A 14464-nucleotide genomic window follows, 5' to 3' on the forward strand; every position below is an offset into this window, starting at 1 on the left:
CAATTTTCCGATTTATTTTTAATTCTTCCTATTTTTGACCAATATAACCTCCAGTACAGTCAATACTCTTTCCCTAGGATAAAGGATACATTCTTATGTGCTTGTGTAATTTGCCCAACCTAATTTTCAAGCATTTTGATGCTTTATTTTGTGAGTCCGTCGCGTTCGTGTATCGTGTTTCCAGCTCTCTACAGCAGCATGTGTGCTTTACGGCTGGGGATTCGGGACGGCAATCGTCCTACAAGCAAGAGAGGCTAGCGAGCACTAGCAACTCAGTTAATCGGGACGAAAGAATGAGTTTCTTATCGTGTGGTTCGCACACTATTAACATCGTTTCTGTGCGTAATTTCGTTGGAATTGTATGCCACGTGTTTTTTCTAGCGGTTATATGCTTTTCTCCGTGTCAAAGTTGTATGTTAATAATATATGAGCATGCCGATCTGTCTTGTACATGCTAGTTTCGCGTATCGGTACTTCACTGCATGTTTGTTTATTCTTACTTAATAATTTTAATGAGTTGAATGTATTTCAGGGAGTTGTGTTGGTGACAGTTTCTGGTATTTTCTCTTCACGTTATGGCTACAAAACATAACAAACGTTATCACCAAGTGTTCGGAGATACCTATAAAATTACATTATCGTTCATTTTACAGTCTAATAAAAGAAACTATTATGCGAATCACCTCGGGAGATACATTTCATTTCGAGTTATCGAAATTTCGAGAATACCGTTTTTGAGCATGTATAGCACATAATTCAATCAAATGTATCTACGGGCTTTTACTGAATACGTTATGTTTAACGGTGCAGGTACTTAAAAATATACAAAGAAACTCTTTTACAGCATCACTTTAATTATAACCCTTATTATAGTAAGTTTTTAGAAGACAGGATACAGTACATACAGTACATACAGTAGTGAAATAAGAAACATAGCTCCGTTAACACGTTTGGGAAATATCCGTTAGTCTCTTCTGTTTATTGCGGTTAACCTTTCCTCCTTACACGTTGAAACTTCGTCAATATCACGCAGGCGAGTTTCGTAAATGGAGCTTGTCATCCGCGACTTCTGGGATTGATTTCGTATGTGACCGGTAATTAATTGACACCCGAGAAACGGCGAGGCTTTGGCGATCACTAGAAGTTCGAGTTTTCCGGTTCCCATCATATTAGTTTTCAGCTTCACCGGAACCCTTTCTTTACTTGTCAACTGTTTCTCACAAACCGCAGTTGATGTTGCACAAAATTCGAGTTACATAGTATTTTTTGCTTCAAGGGAGGAAATGTTTGCTTCGAGAAATCGAGAAATTCGTTTAACCTAATTTCTAGAATAGTGAAATATGGAGGTTCGACTGTATTATTATTATTATTATTATTATTATTATTATTATTATTATTATTATTATTATTCGTATGAATGTGTCATAAATTAGAGTGATTGAGGTACATTTTCGCCGGCCCCATGGTGTAGGGGTAGCGTGCCTGCCTCTTACCCGGAGGACCTGGGTTCGATTCCCGGCCAGCTCAGGGATTTTTACCTGGACCTGAGGGCTGGTTCGAGGTCCACTCAGCCTACGTGATTAGAATTGAGGAGCTATCTGACGGTGAGATAGCGCTCCCGGTCTAGAAAGCCAGGAATAACGGCCGAGAGGATTCGTTGTGCAGACCACACAACACCTCGTAATCTGCAGGCCTTCGGGCTGAGCAGCGATCGCTTGGTAGGCCAAGGCCCTTCAAGGGCTGTAGTGCCATGGGGTTTGGTTTGGTTTGGTTTTAGGGTACATTTTCTTGTAACCATTTTAATGTTTTTTAGTTTAAAATTTTAACTTTAATGATCAAATCACATTGTAACTGTAAGTATGCATGCCTTTCATCCTGTCTTATTTTTCACTTAGACCTTTGCGCAATATATATGATGAAATACAAGAATTAAAAAATCTTCCTATTTTTGATTTCTAAAAGTTGGCAGCTATGTATTTCTGAACCATTCTCTCCATGCATTATTCTTCTTCTTGACTACATCTGCAATTCTCTCATTACAACATGAAGTTTCTTTGTGTCTGACTTTTGTTGATGTCCTTCCACAGGTTTCTTCTGCTGCTTTGACTAAAGCCTGTTTGAACCTTTTCCATTCTTCCTCAACATCTTCCTCTCATCTTTAGGAAGTTGGGTTTTAATCTTTTCCCGATATATCTCTTGGTTTTCTCTTATCTTTTAGTTTCCAGCATTTGATTTTTGCCTGTCTTTTCCCCCCATATTTACCCCTTCTGAATTTTATCAATGTCCCCACCAATAGTCTGTGGTCACCGTTAAGATTAATGCTTGGTATCACTTTCACGTCTGTCAAGCATCTTCTGATTTTTTTCTGTTATTATTATATAATCAATTATGGATTTCTCTTGCAAGTTCCAACTGTATCTGGTGAACTTGTGACTATCTATTTTCTTATACCGTCCATTATCAATGATCCATTTATTTCTCAGACATGTCTAATAACATCTCCCCTTCATCATTTCTGTGATCTCCGTAGCTTCCTAGAACTGTTTCATATCCTCGTCTATCATTACCAACTCTAGCATTGAAGTCTCCTATAATCACAGTCTTGTTAGATGTTACAGCATCCTCCAGTTTAGTAATAAACTCTTCCTTTTCATCTATTTCATAACCTATTTGAGGAACATAAACCTGGATTATATCAAGGATATTTCCTTCCATCATTAACTGAACTTTAATTATTCTGTCACAAACATAATCCACATTGAGTACTTTGTTGACCAGTTCTTTAGTCACTATTATTGCAACACCATTTCTTCTTTCGTCTCTTCCTGATCACCGCATTTTATATCCCCTCTCCAGCACCTTACTACCACTCCCTTATTTTCTTATTTCACTTAGTCCCATTACCGGTATGTTTCTCTCTGTCATTATCCGTGTGATTTCTTGAATTCTTGCATCTAAGGATACTACATTAATAGTCTCAATTCTAACATTTTTCTTTGAACAGATTTGTCTATCATCGGAGCCATTTTGGCCATCATACTTGACAGATGTGCACAAAAGCTTTGTCACGTTTGGTATTGGTTTTACATTCGATCCAAGGCTCATTTGATTGTTGAAGGCAATGTTAATACGCTGGCTTGCTAGGGCTATCATGGATCTTTGTGTTAATATTTTGTTATGCACTAGTTGGTCGGTGCCTGACATGCATTTCCTCACGTCAAGTAAGATTTATGGTTTACCCGCCAATACTCGGGAGGCTAATTGCAGTGGTTATCCACTGGGCGATGGGGTCGCCACATCCCTACCATAGTTGCAGAACTACCTCAGGAAATTAAAAATTTAGTGATAAACATAAGATCCGTGGGAAAACTCCTGCATAATTAAGAAGGTTTTACATTTAAAATTTAAGAGATATTACAGCCAAACATGAAAGAAAAAGGACTGCTTACCCTAAGATAGCCTGATTCCATGAACGTGGGAGCTCGGTGAGAGCATGTCCACTCGCTAACTCGGTCAACCAGTAAAGACAACAGACATTTCTTCGCTCCCACCGAGATCGAGAAACAGGAAATGGTGTAAGCACCAAAGGAAACCAATCAGAAAGCAGAGTTAATCCTCAGGACCTTACTTTACCCACAGAAAACATTTTTATTTTGACCAAATAAATTTCTCTTCTTTCTTGCTGACGCTGTGAGAATAAAATGTTCTGGAAAAGTTAAGTTTTGTCAAATAGGAAACACATTTCCAGGACTGCACATGTTAGTATAGTATGTTACAAAATGATTTGACCAAAGATGCAAATTTCAAAATCCACATTAAATGATAATTCTGATACAACCAAATGAATGAGTTTTTTAAACAGTCAAATTAAAATGCTGCACCTTCCCACTGCCACAATCAGTACCATTGTTGCCAGTATTATCATCTTCATCATCGTCATTATAACATCACTGCACTCATATTTATGCTTAGTTCTTAAAAGAAGTAATTCTTTGGTTTTTACTGTTTGTTAATTATCATGTGAATGAAGAACTTGGTGAATTTTAAATGATACTTTTACAGCTGCAGAAGAGCAGAAAATCAGAGTAAGTAAATCAGAAGAGGAATTTAGTGCAGAGAAAGATAAAATGGATTCAAAACCTCCAACCAGTATCACACAGCCAGATCTGGTAAAAATGGGATTGCAGAAGAGTGGAGAATGCTCTTCAGTTGCTGATCTGGGTAAGCGATAATTGAACTACATGTAAAAATAAATCTTAGGTTGATTTGAAATAATTATTGCTGTTAGCAGTCACAGTTTTTATTAAGTTGTATTCCATAATGTGTTTCAGAGCTTATACTTTATTGTCAGGTGGTGAAATGGTAACATTCAATTGTTTTTCTCTTTATCTTTTGTTTCTTTTGATTGATGGTAATGTATTTTCTGCCACAAGAAAGAAAACTGTATGCATCAGCAAGGTAATTTATAAATAAGTGTTAGGTTCTTCTGTCTGTTGAAACTAATTTTTGAATAAATAAATTGAAAAACTACCTGGAAAAGAAAACATATGGTAAAAGAAGTACAGTAGAACCCCGCTTAACCGAACTTTGCTTAACCGAAACCCGACTTACCCAAATGCTCTGGCAAAATTGTATTTTAGTATTTTGATTTTACTGTCTCGTTCTTAGCCATTGATATTAGTAATTCTCTTACTATATGTGCTGAGAGCTACTACACAAACCGTATTTTAATATTATGACTTATTCCAGAATGTACATGTAGCATAAAACAAACCAGTTTCTTACCCTCTAGTTCATTCCATGATACATTTTTTCTTGAACAAGCAGGAATTATTATTATTATTATTATTATTATTATTATTATTATTATTATTATTATTATTATTACTGTATTATTCGTCGTGAAGATTATGCAGACGACTCCGACCTTGACAATAGCAGTTCTGAGAACCGAGTTACAGCAGATGATGGATTCAATGCATTTGGGGGAAGATTGATCTCGAATTGTTATTAAAATACAGTACCACACGCTTTAATTACAGAAATGTAATAAATTTACTGTATACAGTATTCAGTTCAGTAGTAACAAAAAAATGTTTCATTATTTCAGATTGCTTTGCGCTTTGTTGAACAATGCAATGAATCTACACCAGCTGATATATTGTTGATTAAACGGTGGCACGACATAGCTGCACAGCAACGCTGCACCAAGAAAATTCAGAAGAAAATCACTGATTTTATACAATGAGTGACATTATGTAAACATTTTAATGTTAATATACAGTATCCACCTTTGCTTAACAGATTTTATGCATTTTTATTTCGACATTTAACATCTGAAAATATTTACCATGTGTCATCCGAAAAAACGTGTCAACCGAAGTGGCTCCGCCCCCTTTATTTCAGATAAACGAGATTCTACTGTATACCTAAAAAAACTTAATTTTAAGTTGTTTCTTTTTCAGGTATAATTAAATTGTATAAATTAAGTTGTTATTTAAAGTTGAACATTTATTTATTCAAAAATTAGTTTCGGCAGACTGAAGAACCTAACAGTTATAAAGTAACTGAGTCAAAACTGAAAAGAAATGGCTTAATATATCACAAATTGGCAAGATAAAAGTACATGGGCTCTGTTTTGCATTAATTCTATCATAATTTACAAGTACCATTATTGTCAAATTTCTTTAACATTATTTTGATATTAATGATATTTTAAATCATATTTAGGTGATCCTGATCCATGTTCTGGTGATTCAGGAGGCATTAGTCGGCCTTTGAAGCGTGGCAACAGTTCCTCTACTGATAGTCCTAATGGAAACAGTAACAATGATTCATCACCTTGCACTTCAGATACTGGATGATTGTCAGGGCATTGAATTATCCATGAAATAGAGAGGGGGCCAAATAACACTATAAGCTTAAATTACTTTCAAGGTACGAGATGGCTTATATGTAATAAAAGGCTGAATAAGCACATGGTCACACATATAGATTGATTTGTCACCAAATATTGCCTCATTACTTCGCAATGACAAGAATAATGAATATTCGTTACCTGATCCTCCTATTTGTTATATGTTGTATTTTCAGAGTATTTTGTATTTTTGGAACCGATTAAATTAGATAATGACCTAGGCCCTATGTTATTTTGCAAATTTCAGTAAAGTTAAGCGGACTAATGAAGATGAACCTTATATTATGATAGTGCCTGTCATCTAAAAAAAAAAAAAGTGTTCTTCAGTTTGCATTTGTATTAGAACAGCTGACAACAATTTATCCCTTACATTGTGAACTGAAAATGCTTTAAAATTCTAAAAATTATATTTTAATAATGGAATACTGTGTAGAAAATCCATACTGAAACCACATCAAGAGCTTACAATGCCTCAAAATGAATTTGACTGATAATAATAGGCACACACAAATGTAGGCAAGTTGGAACATTTAAAAGTATCCACAGCAGATGCATTAGGCTATTTTATTAGTACCATCAACTCCTGTAGACCACATAGATGTGTCCTTAGCCGTACAATATTCTGTTAATCTTTCACAAGCAGAGCATAATTTTGTTTTCTATTGTAGTTACTGTTCTTCACTGTCAACTACTTATTTACATTTTAAATGACAATGTATGGAAAGAAATGATTAAATGTGTCCTTAGAATGTGGAAGGAAAGCATGTTTTAACTTCCCTAAGAAGTTGTCTTCATAAACTATTTCTTTTTTACATTTTCTGTATTAATACCATTAACTTCTTCAGAGCTTTGTAAGTAGAAGTGTGAAAAATACACATGAAAAATATCTGAAAACCTGTATTTATGTTCCTGTCTGTGTGTATGGTGTGTATTTGTCCACGTTCTCCAGTTTTAAAATCTTCTTTTTGAAGACAAAACATAAAATTTCCAGTCTTCTGTGCTAGTAAGAGCATTTTAATAAAGAAACTCTTGTGAAATTTGAGAGGAAAATGACTGTTAATACCTTTTTTTGTTGTTCAGTATCTCTTCCATTGGGTTAAATAATTGATCTAATTTTTGTTACTGATGTTTCTAAAATTCAAACCATCTTTTGAAACTGTATTTAAAATAAAACATTTCTTCTAATATCTTATTCCATGACTCTTGTATTAGAAGCATTATGCTATTGTGTTTATTCTAGTCACTTGTAAAAATCTTTCATATTTCTGCTATGTAGCAAAACTTAAATTACTAGTGCAATAAGGGTGTATGTCAAGAAAAATAAATTAACTGTACAATAATATATGGTTGTCATGTGTTTTAAATCCCATTCCCTTCTTAGTCTATAGAAGTTCCTGTCTGAGGGAAAGTTTATTTTTCAGTATAGTAAGAAAATTTCATTTTGTGTTACAGAAGTTCAGGAGTGTAAGAGAGACCGAGTGAGTTGGCCGCGCGGTTAGGGTCGTGGAGCTGTGCGCTTGCATTCGGGCAATAGTGGGTTCAAACACCACTATCAGAATTCACTCTCTCCCTTCCTAACATCATATATCACATCATTCATTTCATCTCATTAACACCTCTGATGATATAGACACCAGGAAAGGCATCCAATCGTAAAAACTTGTTATGAAGATTCATCTCACTTCATACCTAACCCTATATAGAAACAGGACAAGGGTTGGACATTCAGTGTAATAGTACCACCCATTTATTACTTTCAAAGCAGGATTTTAAAATGTTAACTACAGTGAAATCTCGTAGAACAATTATCGATACAACGATCATCCCCTCTATAACGATAAAATATTGTGGTCCCGGCATAAAACCCATTGACATAATGTTATTTTTTTCTCGATGCAACCATACTCTCTATATCGAAAAATCTCTCTACTTTTTTCAGTTCCCTCCGACGAACATCCCCTCTGTACTACAATGATTTAAGCACAAAAATTATCAGGACCATCTCTAACTGTGTAATGAAGAATGAACTTTTCAGTTGCGTAAGCAAAGGTAGCAAGTAATTACTGTATACTATACGGTAGCTGCTTATCTGAGGGTAGGTTTATTGTGCAACTCTAGGAATTCATCAGGTATAGAATTCCAAGAAGGTCTAGAAGGAATGCATTCCTTTAGGATTTAAACAATAATACAGTAGCTGTGGAATAGCTGTTAGAAACCATAACGCTCCCATTAGTGTACAGAACTGTACATTATTTTGACACGTTGTACATTCCAGCGACTTGTCATTGCCGCAGTCGTGTTTTGCCCTGGGGAGGTAGCACAGGTGTTTTGAAGTGCTCTTTTCTGTATTGTACGTACATTACTGCATTCTTTACAGCATGGCTCCACGTTCCCGGAAACAAATAAGTCTACAGCAGAAATTAACAAAATAGATGGAGGAATGAAACAAACAGACGTAGCAAGAAAACACACTCTTTTGCAATCGACAGTGGCTACATTTTGGAAGAAAATGAAAGAGATCGAGGAAGCGTTAAAATCAAATGCTGTAAATTCTGGAAGAAGGTGCATAAAAAGTGCGACGTACAGCGACGTTGATGCTGCAACGTTGAAGTGGTTCAGTGAGAAAAGAGCACTCAATATTCCAATTAACGGGCCGCTACTTAGTGCCCAAGCTAGAAAGTTTGCTAACCTGCTGGGTGTAGACGACTTTAGAGCCAGCAATGGGTGGCTTATCAGGTTTAGAGATCGTCATGGTATAACTTTTAAATCAATTCAAGGAGAAGAGAAGTCTTCTGCGACAGGTGACGCTAATCATTGGTGAAGTAATGCTATGAAAGAAATAGCACAGAAATACACACCAGGAGATATCTATAATGCTGACGAGACTGGAATTTTCTATCAACTTCTCCCTGAGAAAACCTTGTCTTTGAAAGGAGAGAAATGCAGTGGAGGCAAAAAATCCAAGCACCGTTTAACTGCTCTCCTGTGTGTGAACCAGACAGGAATGCACAAGCTCTGCTCATTCATAACAGAAAGAAGTCTTAAGCCTAGATGCTTCAAAATTGTTAAAAGTTTGCCAGGAAAGTCATCTTAAAATCACTCTTTGCAAAATTACATCTGTCAAATTTTCTGGGGTTTTTTTATTTTTATTTTTTATTTTTTTTATGTGCACTGTACTGTACACTGTGCCTCAATATGAGTTTTCTCATTTCAAATTTTAGTTGACTACAATGCAAACAAGAGGGCATGGATGACCGCTACTATGTTCTCAGAGTGGCTTCTGAAACTGCATGCTGAAATGAAGAAGAAGAAAAGGAACATCGCACTCATCATGGATAATTGTGCAGCTCGTAAGCAACTACCGGTCCTGCAACATGTGGAGATCTTCTAATTCTCGGCAAATTGTACCTCAATCCTGCAACCTTTAAATATGGGAATAATAAAGTGTCTTAAAGGGTACTACAGAACCAACTTGGTCGAGAGGATTATCACAAACTTAGAAAGATATCTGTCAAATGCGCAACAGCTTAATATAAAACAAGCATATGACATGATAGCTGCAAGCTGGCAACTAGTGAAACCAGAGACCGTGAGGAATTGTTGGAGAAAGGCAGGATTTTCACTTGAAGAAGAGGTTGACTTTGACGATTTTGAGTATCGTAGGTTATCGTAGGATATGAACGCGCGACAGTCTAGACCAGAGCCATGTCTTTGTACATTTGTTTCAAGGTGTGTGTATTTTATCCAGTTAGAAACAGAACTGTCAAGTCCAGGAACGCTCTTAGAGAGCCAAGGTTTCATATCACTATAAGCGTCCATGTCAAGTGTTCAACAGTGCATGTGTTTCCTGTGTTACTTGTTCCATGAACGCAGGACAGTTTAGGCCAGAACTAGGAACTTTTTAAGTTCCAAGTGCTGCTTGCCATGTATGTGTTGCATTTCAAAGTAATGTCTTGCAACCCATTGATGTATTTTCCAGGCAATCACCTTTAAATTTTTTATTACGATGATTTGTTATCAGATTCCCCTTGATTTAATTTTCAACAGGAACTGATGATGACTCCAAGGGAGTCGAAACCAGTCTTCTTAGAATTTAATATAGTTTACAATGTGTTGAATGGTGGAACATCCCTCAAACTCTATCTTATTGATTTTGAGTATGACGTGAGTGTGAAAGTACTGGGTATTGTTCTTCCTAACTACGGCAAACAGCTTGGTGAGGATGAGAATGTTCCAGCAGCGGAAGAATACCTTTCGGTTGATGACAAAATCCTTGTGTTCTCTGAACTCACAGATGAAACAATTGTGGAGGAAATTCAGGGAATCCAGGCGGTATATGAAGGAGAAGAAGCAATGTAACAAACCATTGCTTACTCTTCCAGAAGCTATTGCATCTTGTGAAGCGCTGCAGAATTTTCTATCAAGTGTTCCATGTGTTCCAGAAAATCACTTAGTGAACCTCGACGCGATCAGGTCTTTGTGTGTTTCACTTTGTGTAAAGAAAACTGTCAAAAAATACTACCATTTCAGATTTCTTTAAGTGAAGTAGTTTACAATAGTGAAGTGCTGCATAGTGTGAATAATAGATGCTGCAAGTGTACGAAAATGTAATTACTGCACTTTGTCAACATGACTGTACTCTGCTGAACATAGGTAAGGTACAATACTGTAATTTCATATTTCTTTCTGTGTTTCTGTTCTCGCAAATCGTATACACTGCATTTGTAATAATTAAATTAAATGGTACCATGAGGTAGGTAATTTATGTAATTCAATTTCTGGGTTTTGATCTGTTCAACAATTGACACGAGAAGGTGTTATTACAAATTCTCTTTATAACGATAACTCCTCTACAGCAATATTTTTTTTGCGTCCGCAAGGAATCATTGTGATACAAATTCTTATAATTTTGTTTAATACCACCTATTCAATACAAAAATTATAAGAATTTGTATCACAAGTAGATCTTCAAGACGGACAAAAATGAAATTTATAACCTGCAAGATATCATTGTATCGAGATTTCACTGTATCTCTCTTTAGTACCAGTAAGTCTATATCATAGCATCATCTTCATTCACATAAACTCCATTATTAAGTACACAGTATAATTTCTCCTTTATTGTAAAAAATGCTGAAGAAGTGAGGAAGTCTATTATTATGAAGGTCACTTCAAAAATTCTGTACTCTGTAAAATTATGGTTCAAAAATTTTATTTCACAAATAATTACAGGTCTTTAATGTAATCTCCATTCTTATCAATAACAGCGTTTCGGCAAGTATTGTATTCCCTTTAGGACGCCATCTCTGTTGATCTGTCTGATTACTCCGGTCACTGCATCGGAAGACTTCTGAATGGTTTGAAAATGTTTCCCTTGGGTTGGTTTCTTGAGTTTTGGAAAGAAATCAAAGTTTGGTGGGCTCATGTTAGGACTGTAGGGTGGATGGGGAACAATTTCCCATCCATAATTCTCCACAACTCTGTGTACTAGTACGTCAGTATGCGGTCGTGTGTTATCATGCAGGTTGAGCAATCCAGCTGCGAAAGTGTTGGACCTTCTTTGGTGAATCTTTGGCCACAAAACATTTCACAGGAACGTCCATGTAGTATCGCCCTGTTACAGTGGTTTCCAGGGGCACTCTATCTGTTGCTATCACTCCATTCTTGTCATAAGCCATAATCATCAACTTGACTTTGTTTGGACTCTTGGTGATGGCTTTTTGTTTTCTTTGCTTTTTTTTCCGGAAGAGAGTTGGGATGTTTCTACTGGGAGGACTGAGAATTCAATTCTGGCTCAAAATCTCGAATCCATGTTTCATCTTCCTCTGTCTCGTAGCATTGAAGCAATTGTGTGATTTTCATCTGGTTAGTAGCTGTTTGCCCTCCCGATGGTATCACCACCTTGACGAAGGCAAAATACATTTTGCCAGGTGTTTTGGAGGCTTGCGTGGTCAAATGACCCTTAGAGCTATGCCGGCGGGAGCATATGCTCCTGGTAGGGCCACCCAAGCCAGACAGGTCTAAGGTGATGATCCAGACTAAGAGTGATACCCTGGTCCTCCAGGTTGGGGGTTGGTACATGGGGTTAACAACTCCACTACCACAAAACTACATATTGTTCAGAAACCAAATCAAGATAACTGAACGGTCCCAAACATACGACAACTAAAGCGTGCTAAATGGCAACGATACGGATATATTGGAACATGGAATGTGAGAAGTATCTTTCAGACCGGGGCTAGTAGAAAATTGGAGGAGGAATTACTTAAATATCAGATAGATGTGGCAGCATTACAGGAGATAAGATGGAAGACAATCGAGGTGACAGATCTACAGCACTATATTTTGTTCAATAGTGGGGAGGAAGAAAATAGAATAGGATCAGGGTTTATGGTCAAGAAATCGGTCAGTCATAATGTGATTGAATACGAAGCAATAAGCCCCAGACTATGCCAGTTAAGATTGAGAGGGAGATTTGCCAACATATCACTAATTAGTGTCCATGCCCCAACAGAGGATGCCGATGAGGAAGAGAAAGAACATTTCTATGAAAAAACGGAGCGGTGATGGTGGTGGTGATTATTGTTTTAAGAGGAAGTACAACTAGGCAACCATCCTCTATATAACACTAATCAGAGAGAAAAAATGTAAGGGGTCCGACACTTCGAAAAATGAAGGTATCGGCCAAAGAAAGGCAAGGGCCACGAAGGGCATGAAAATGAAAGACTCCCTAGCCCTTGCAAACCTAATAGCGTCGGGGTCAGAAAAGAACAAGAGTTGACCAAGGGAGGTCGGATAGGATAGATGAAAGTGAGGAGCCTGGCACAAGTAAGTGGAAGCAATGCCAGGACTCAGCTGTGGGCCCCGTGGTCGCCAACCCATGCTCCAAAGTTCAGAGCCCCTGGGGCTCCTTTTAGTCGCCTCTTACGACAGGCAGGGGATACTGTGGGTGTTATTCTACCGCCCTCACCCACAGGGGGAAAAATGGAGCAAGTATATGACAAGTTGCCCAAGTATGATGTTAAAGTTGTCCTAGGGGATTATAATGCCAAAGTAGGCAAAGAGAAAGAAAAACCACCCAGTGGCAGGATATTATAGTAAACAGCAAGAATCAAATGAAAACGGGTGGAAATTGATTGACTTTGCCTTTAGCAAGGAGCTGGTGATTAAGAGCACATGTTTTCCCCATGAGGAGATCCATAAAGAGACATGGATATCACCGGACGGTCTGACAAAGAACCAGATAGACCATGTGCTGATAGATGCGCGACATGCCTCCAATATAATGGATGTGAGAAGCATGCGTGGTGCAGACAGTGATTCAGATCACATACTGGTGAGGATCAAGTTTCGAGAAAGACTGGCAATTAAACCCAGGGACAGAGCTGGGCAGAGCAAGATCTATAATGTAGAACTGTTAAGGGATGAGAAGAAGGAGGAAGAGTATAGAGACCGGCTGCAAAGAAAGCTACAGATGGGCAGAAACGGAGAGTTGGACATCAACACAATGTGGGAGGAAACCAAGCTAGCAATAAATACAATGGCGCAGGAAGTACTTGGAGAGAGAAGGAAACAGAGTAGAAATAAATGGTATGACGAAGAAGTGGATAAGGTTCTGGAAGAGAGAAATCTTGCCCGACAAAGAATGCTACAGAGACCCACTCGAAATAATATGGCAGTTTTTAAATAGAAACAGAGAATAGCAAAGACACTGATAAGGAACAAGAAAAGAATAGAAGAAAGGGAGAGAGTGGATTAAATGCAGAAGAATTTTGAAAACAAACAAGGCAGAAAATTCTTCCATGGGGTTGGACAAGTAAAGAAGGGATATCAACCAAGAGTGAATATGCTTAAGGATGAGACTGATAGACTCATTGTTGGGAAAGAACGAATTCTGGAAAAATGGGCAAAACATTTTGAAACATTACTTTCTGTCAGACCAATAAATGAAGAGAAAGAACGATCAGACCGTATGGAAACTTCAGAGAGAGATGAGGAGGGCGAATATGGAGATGAGTGTGAGGAGGAAGAGAGGGATGAGGAGAATGGAGATGAGGATGAAGACGATATAGGATCACCATCGATTGAAGAAATAAGAGATATTATAAAACAATTGAAGAGCAGTAAAGCCCCAGGGAATGACCTCATAACAGCAGAAATGGTAAAACATGGAGAAGTGTTGGTGAAGAAAATACACGAGATAATAAAAAAAGGTATGGGAAACTGGTACAATGCCGGAGGATTGGACACTAGCAAATATATGTCCTATACATAAGAAGGGGTCATGCATGCAATGCAAGAATTATCAAGGTATATCCTTACTGAGTATAGTATACAAAATCCTATCTACAGCCATAACAAAGAGAGTTAGTAGTAGAGCAGAAAGAATTATAGGGGAGTACCAAGCTGGTTTCAGACCTGGAAGATCGACGATGGACCATATTTTCACCATGAGAATGACTCTGGAAAAGGCATATGAATACAACGTTCGACTAGGGCATCTTTTTATAGATTTTAAACAAGCCTATGACAAAGTTAAGAGATCGA

At 37.4% G+C, this 14464-nt stretch overlaps 1 protein-coding gene across 2 annotated transcripts in view; it reads left to right on the plus strand.

The window, feature by feature from the left end:
- The window catches only part of LOC136873745 (kxDL motif-containing protein CG10681), a 49536-nt gene extending 42277 nt beyond the window's left edge, over nt 1-7259 (plus strand). For both annotated transcript variants that reach the window (XM_067146924.2, XM_067146923.2), the window contains 2 exons: nt 4063-4221; nt 5731-7259. In XM_067146924.2, the coding sequence (XP_067003025.1) occupies nt 4063-4221; nt 5731-5864 (293 nt within the window). In that variant the 3' untranslated portion in view covers nt 5865-7259. The remainder of the gene's footprint in view (nt 1-4062; nt 4222-5730) is intronic.
- The last annotated feature ends 7205 nt before the right edge of the window (nt 7260-14464 follow it).

This window comes from Anabrus simplex, chromosome 5 (genome assembly GCF_040414725.1).
Source record: "Anabrus simplex isolate iqAnaSimp1 chromosome 5, ASM4041472v1, whole genome shotgun sequence".
Classification (NCBI taxonomy): domain Eukaryota; kingdom Metazoa; phylum Arthropoda; class Insecta; order Orthoptera; family Tettigoniidae; genus Anabrus; species Anabrus simplex.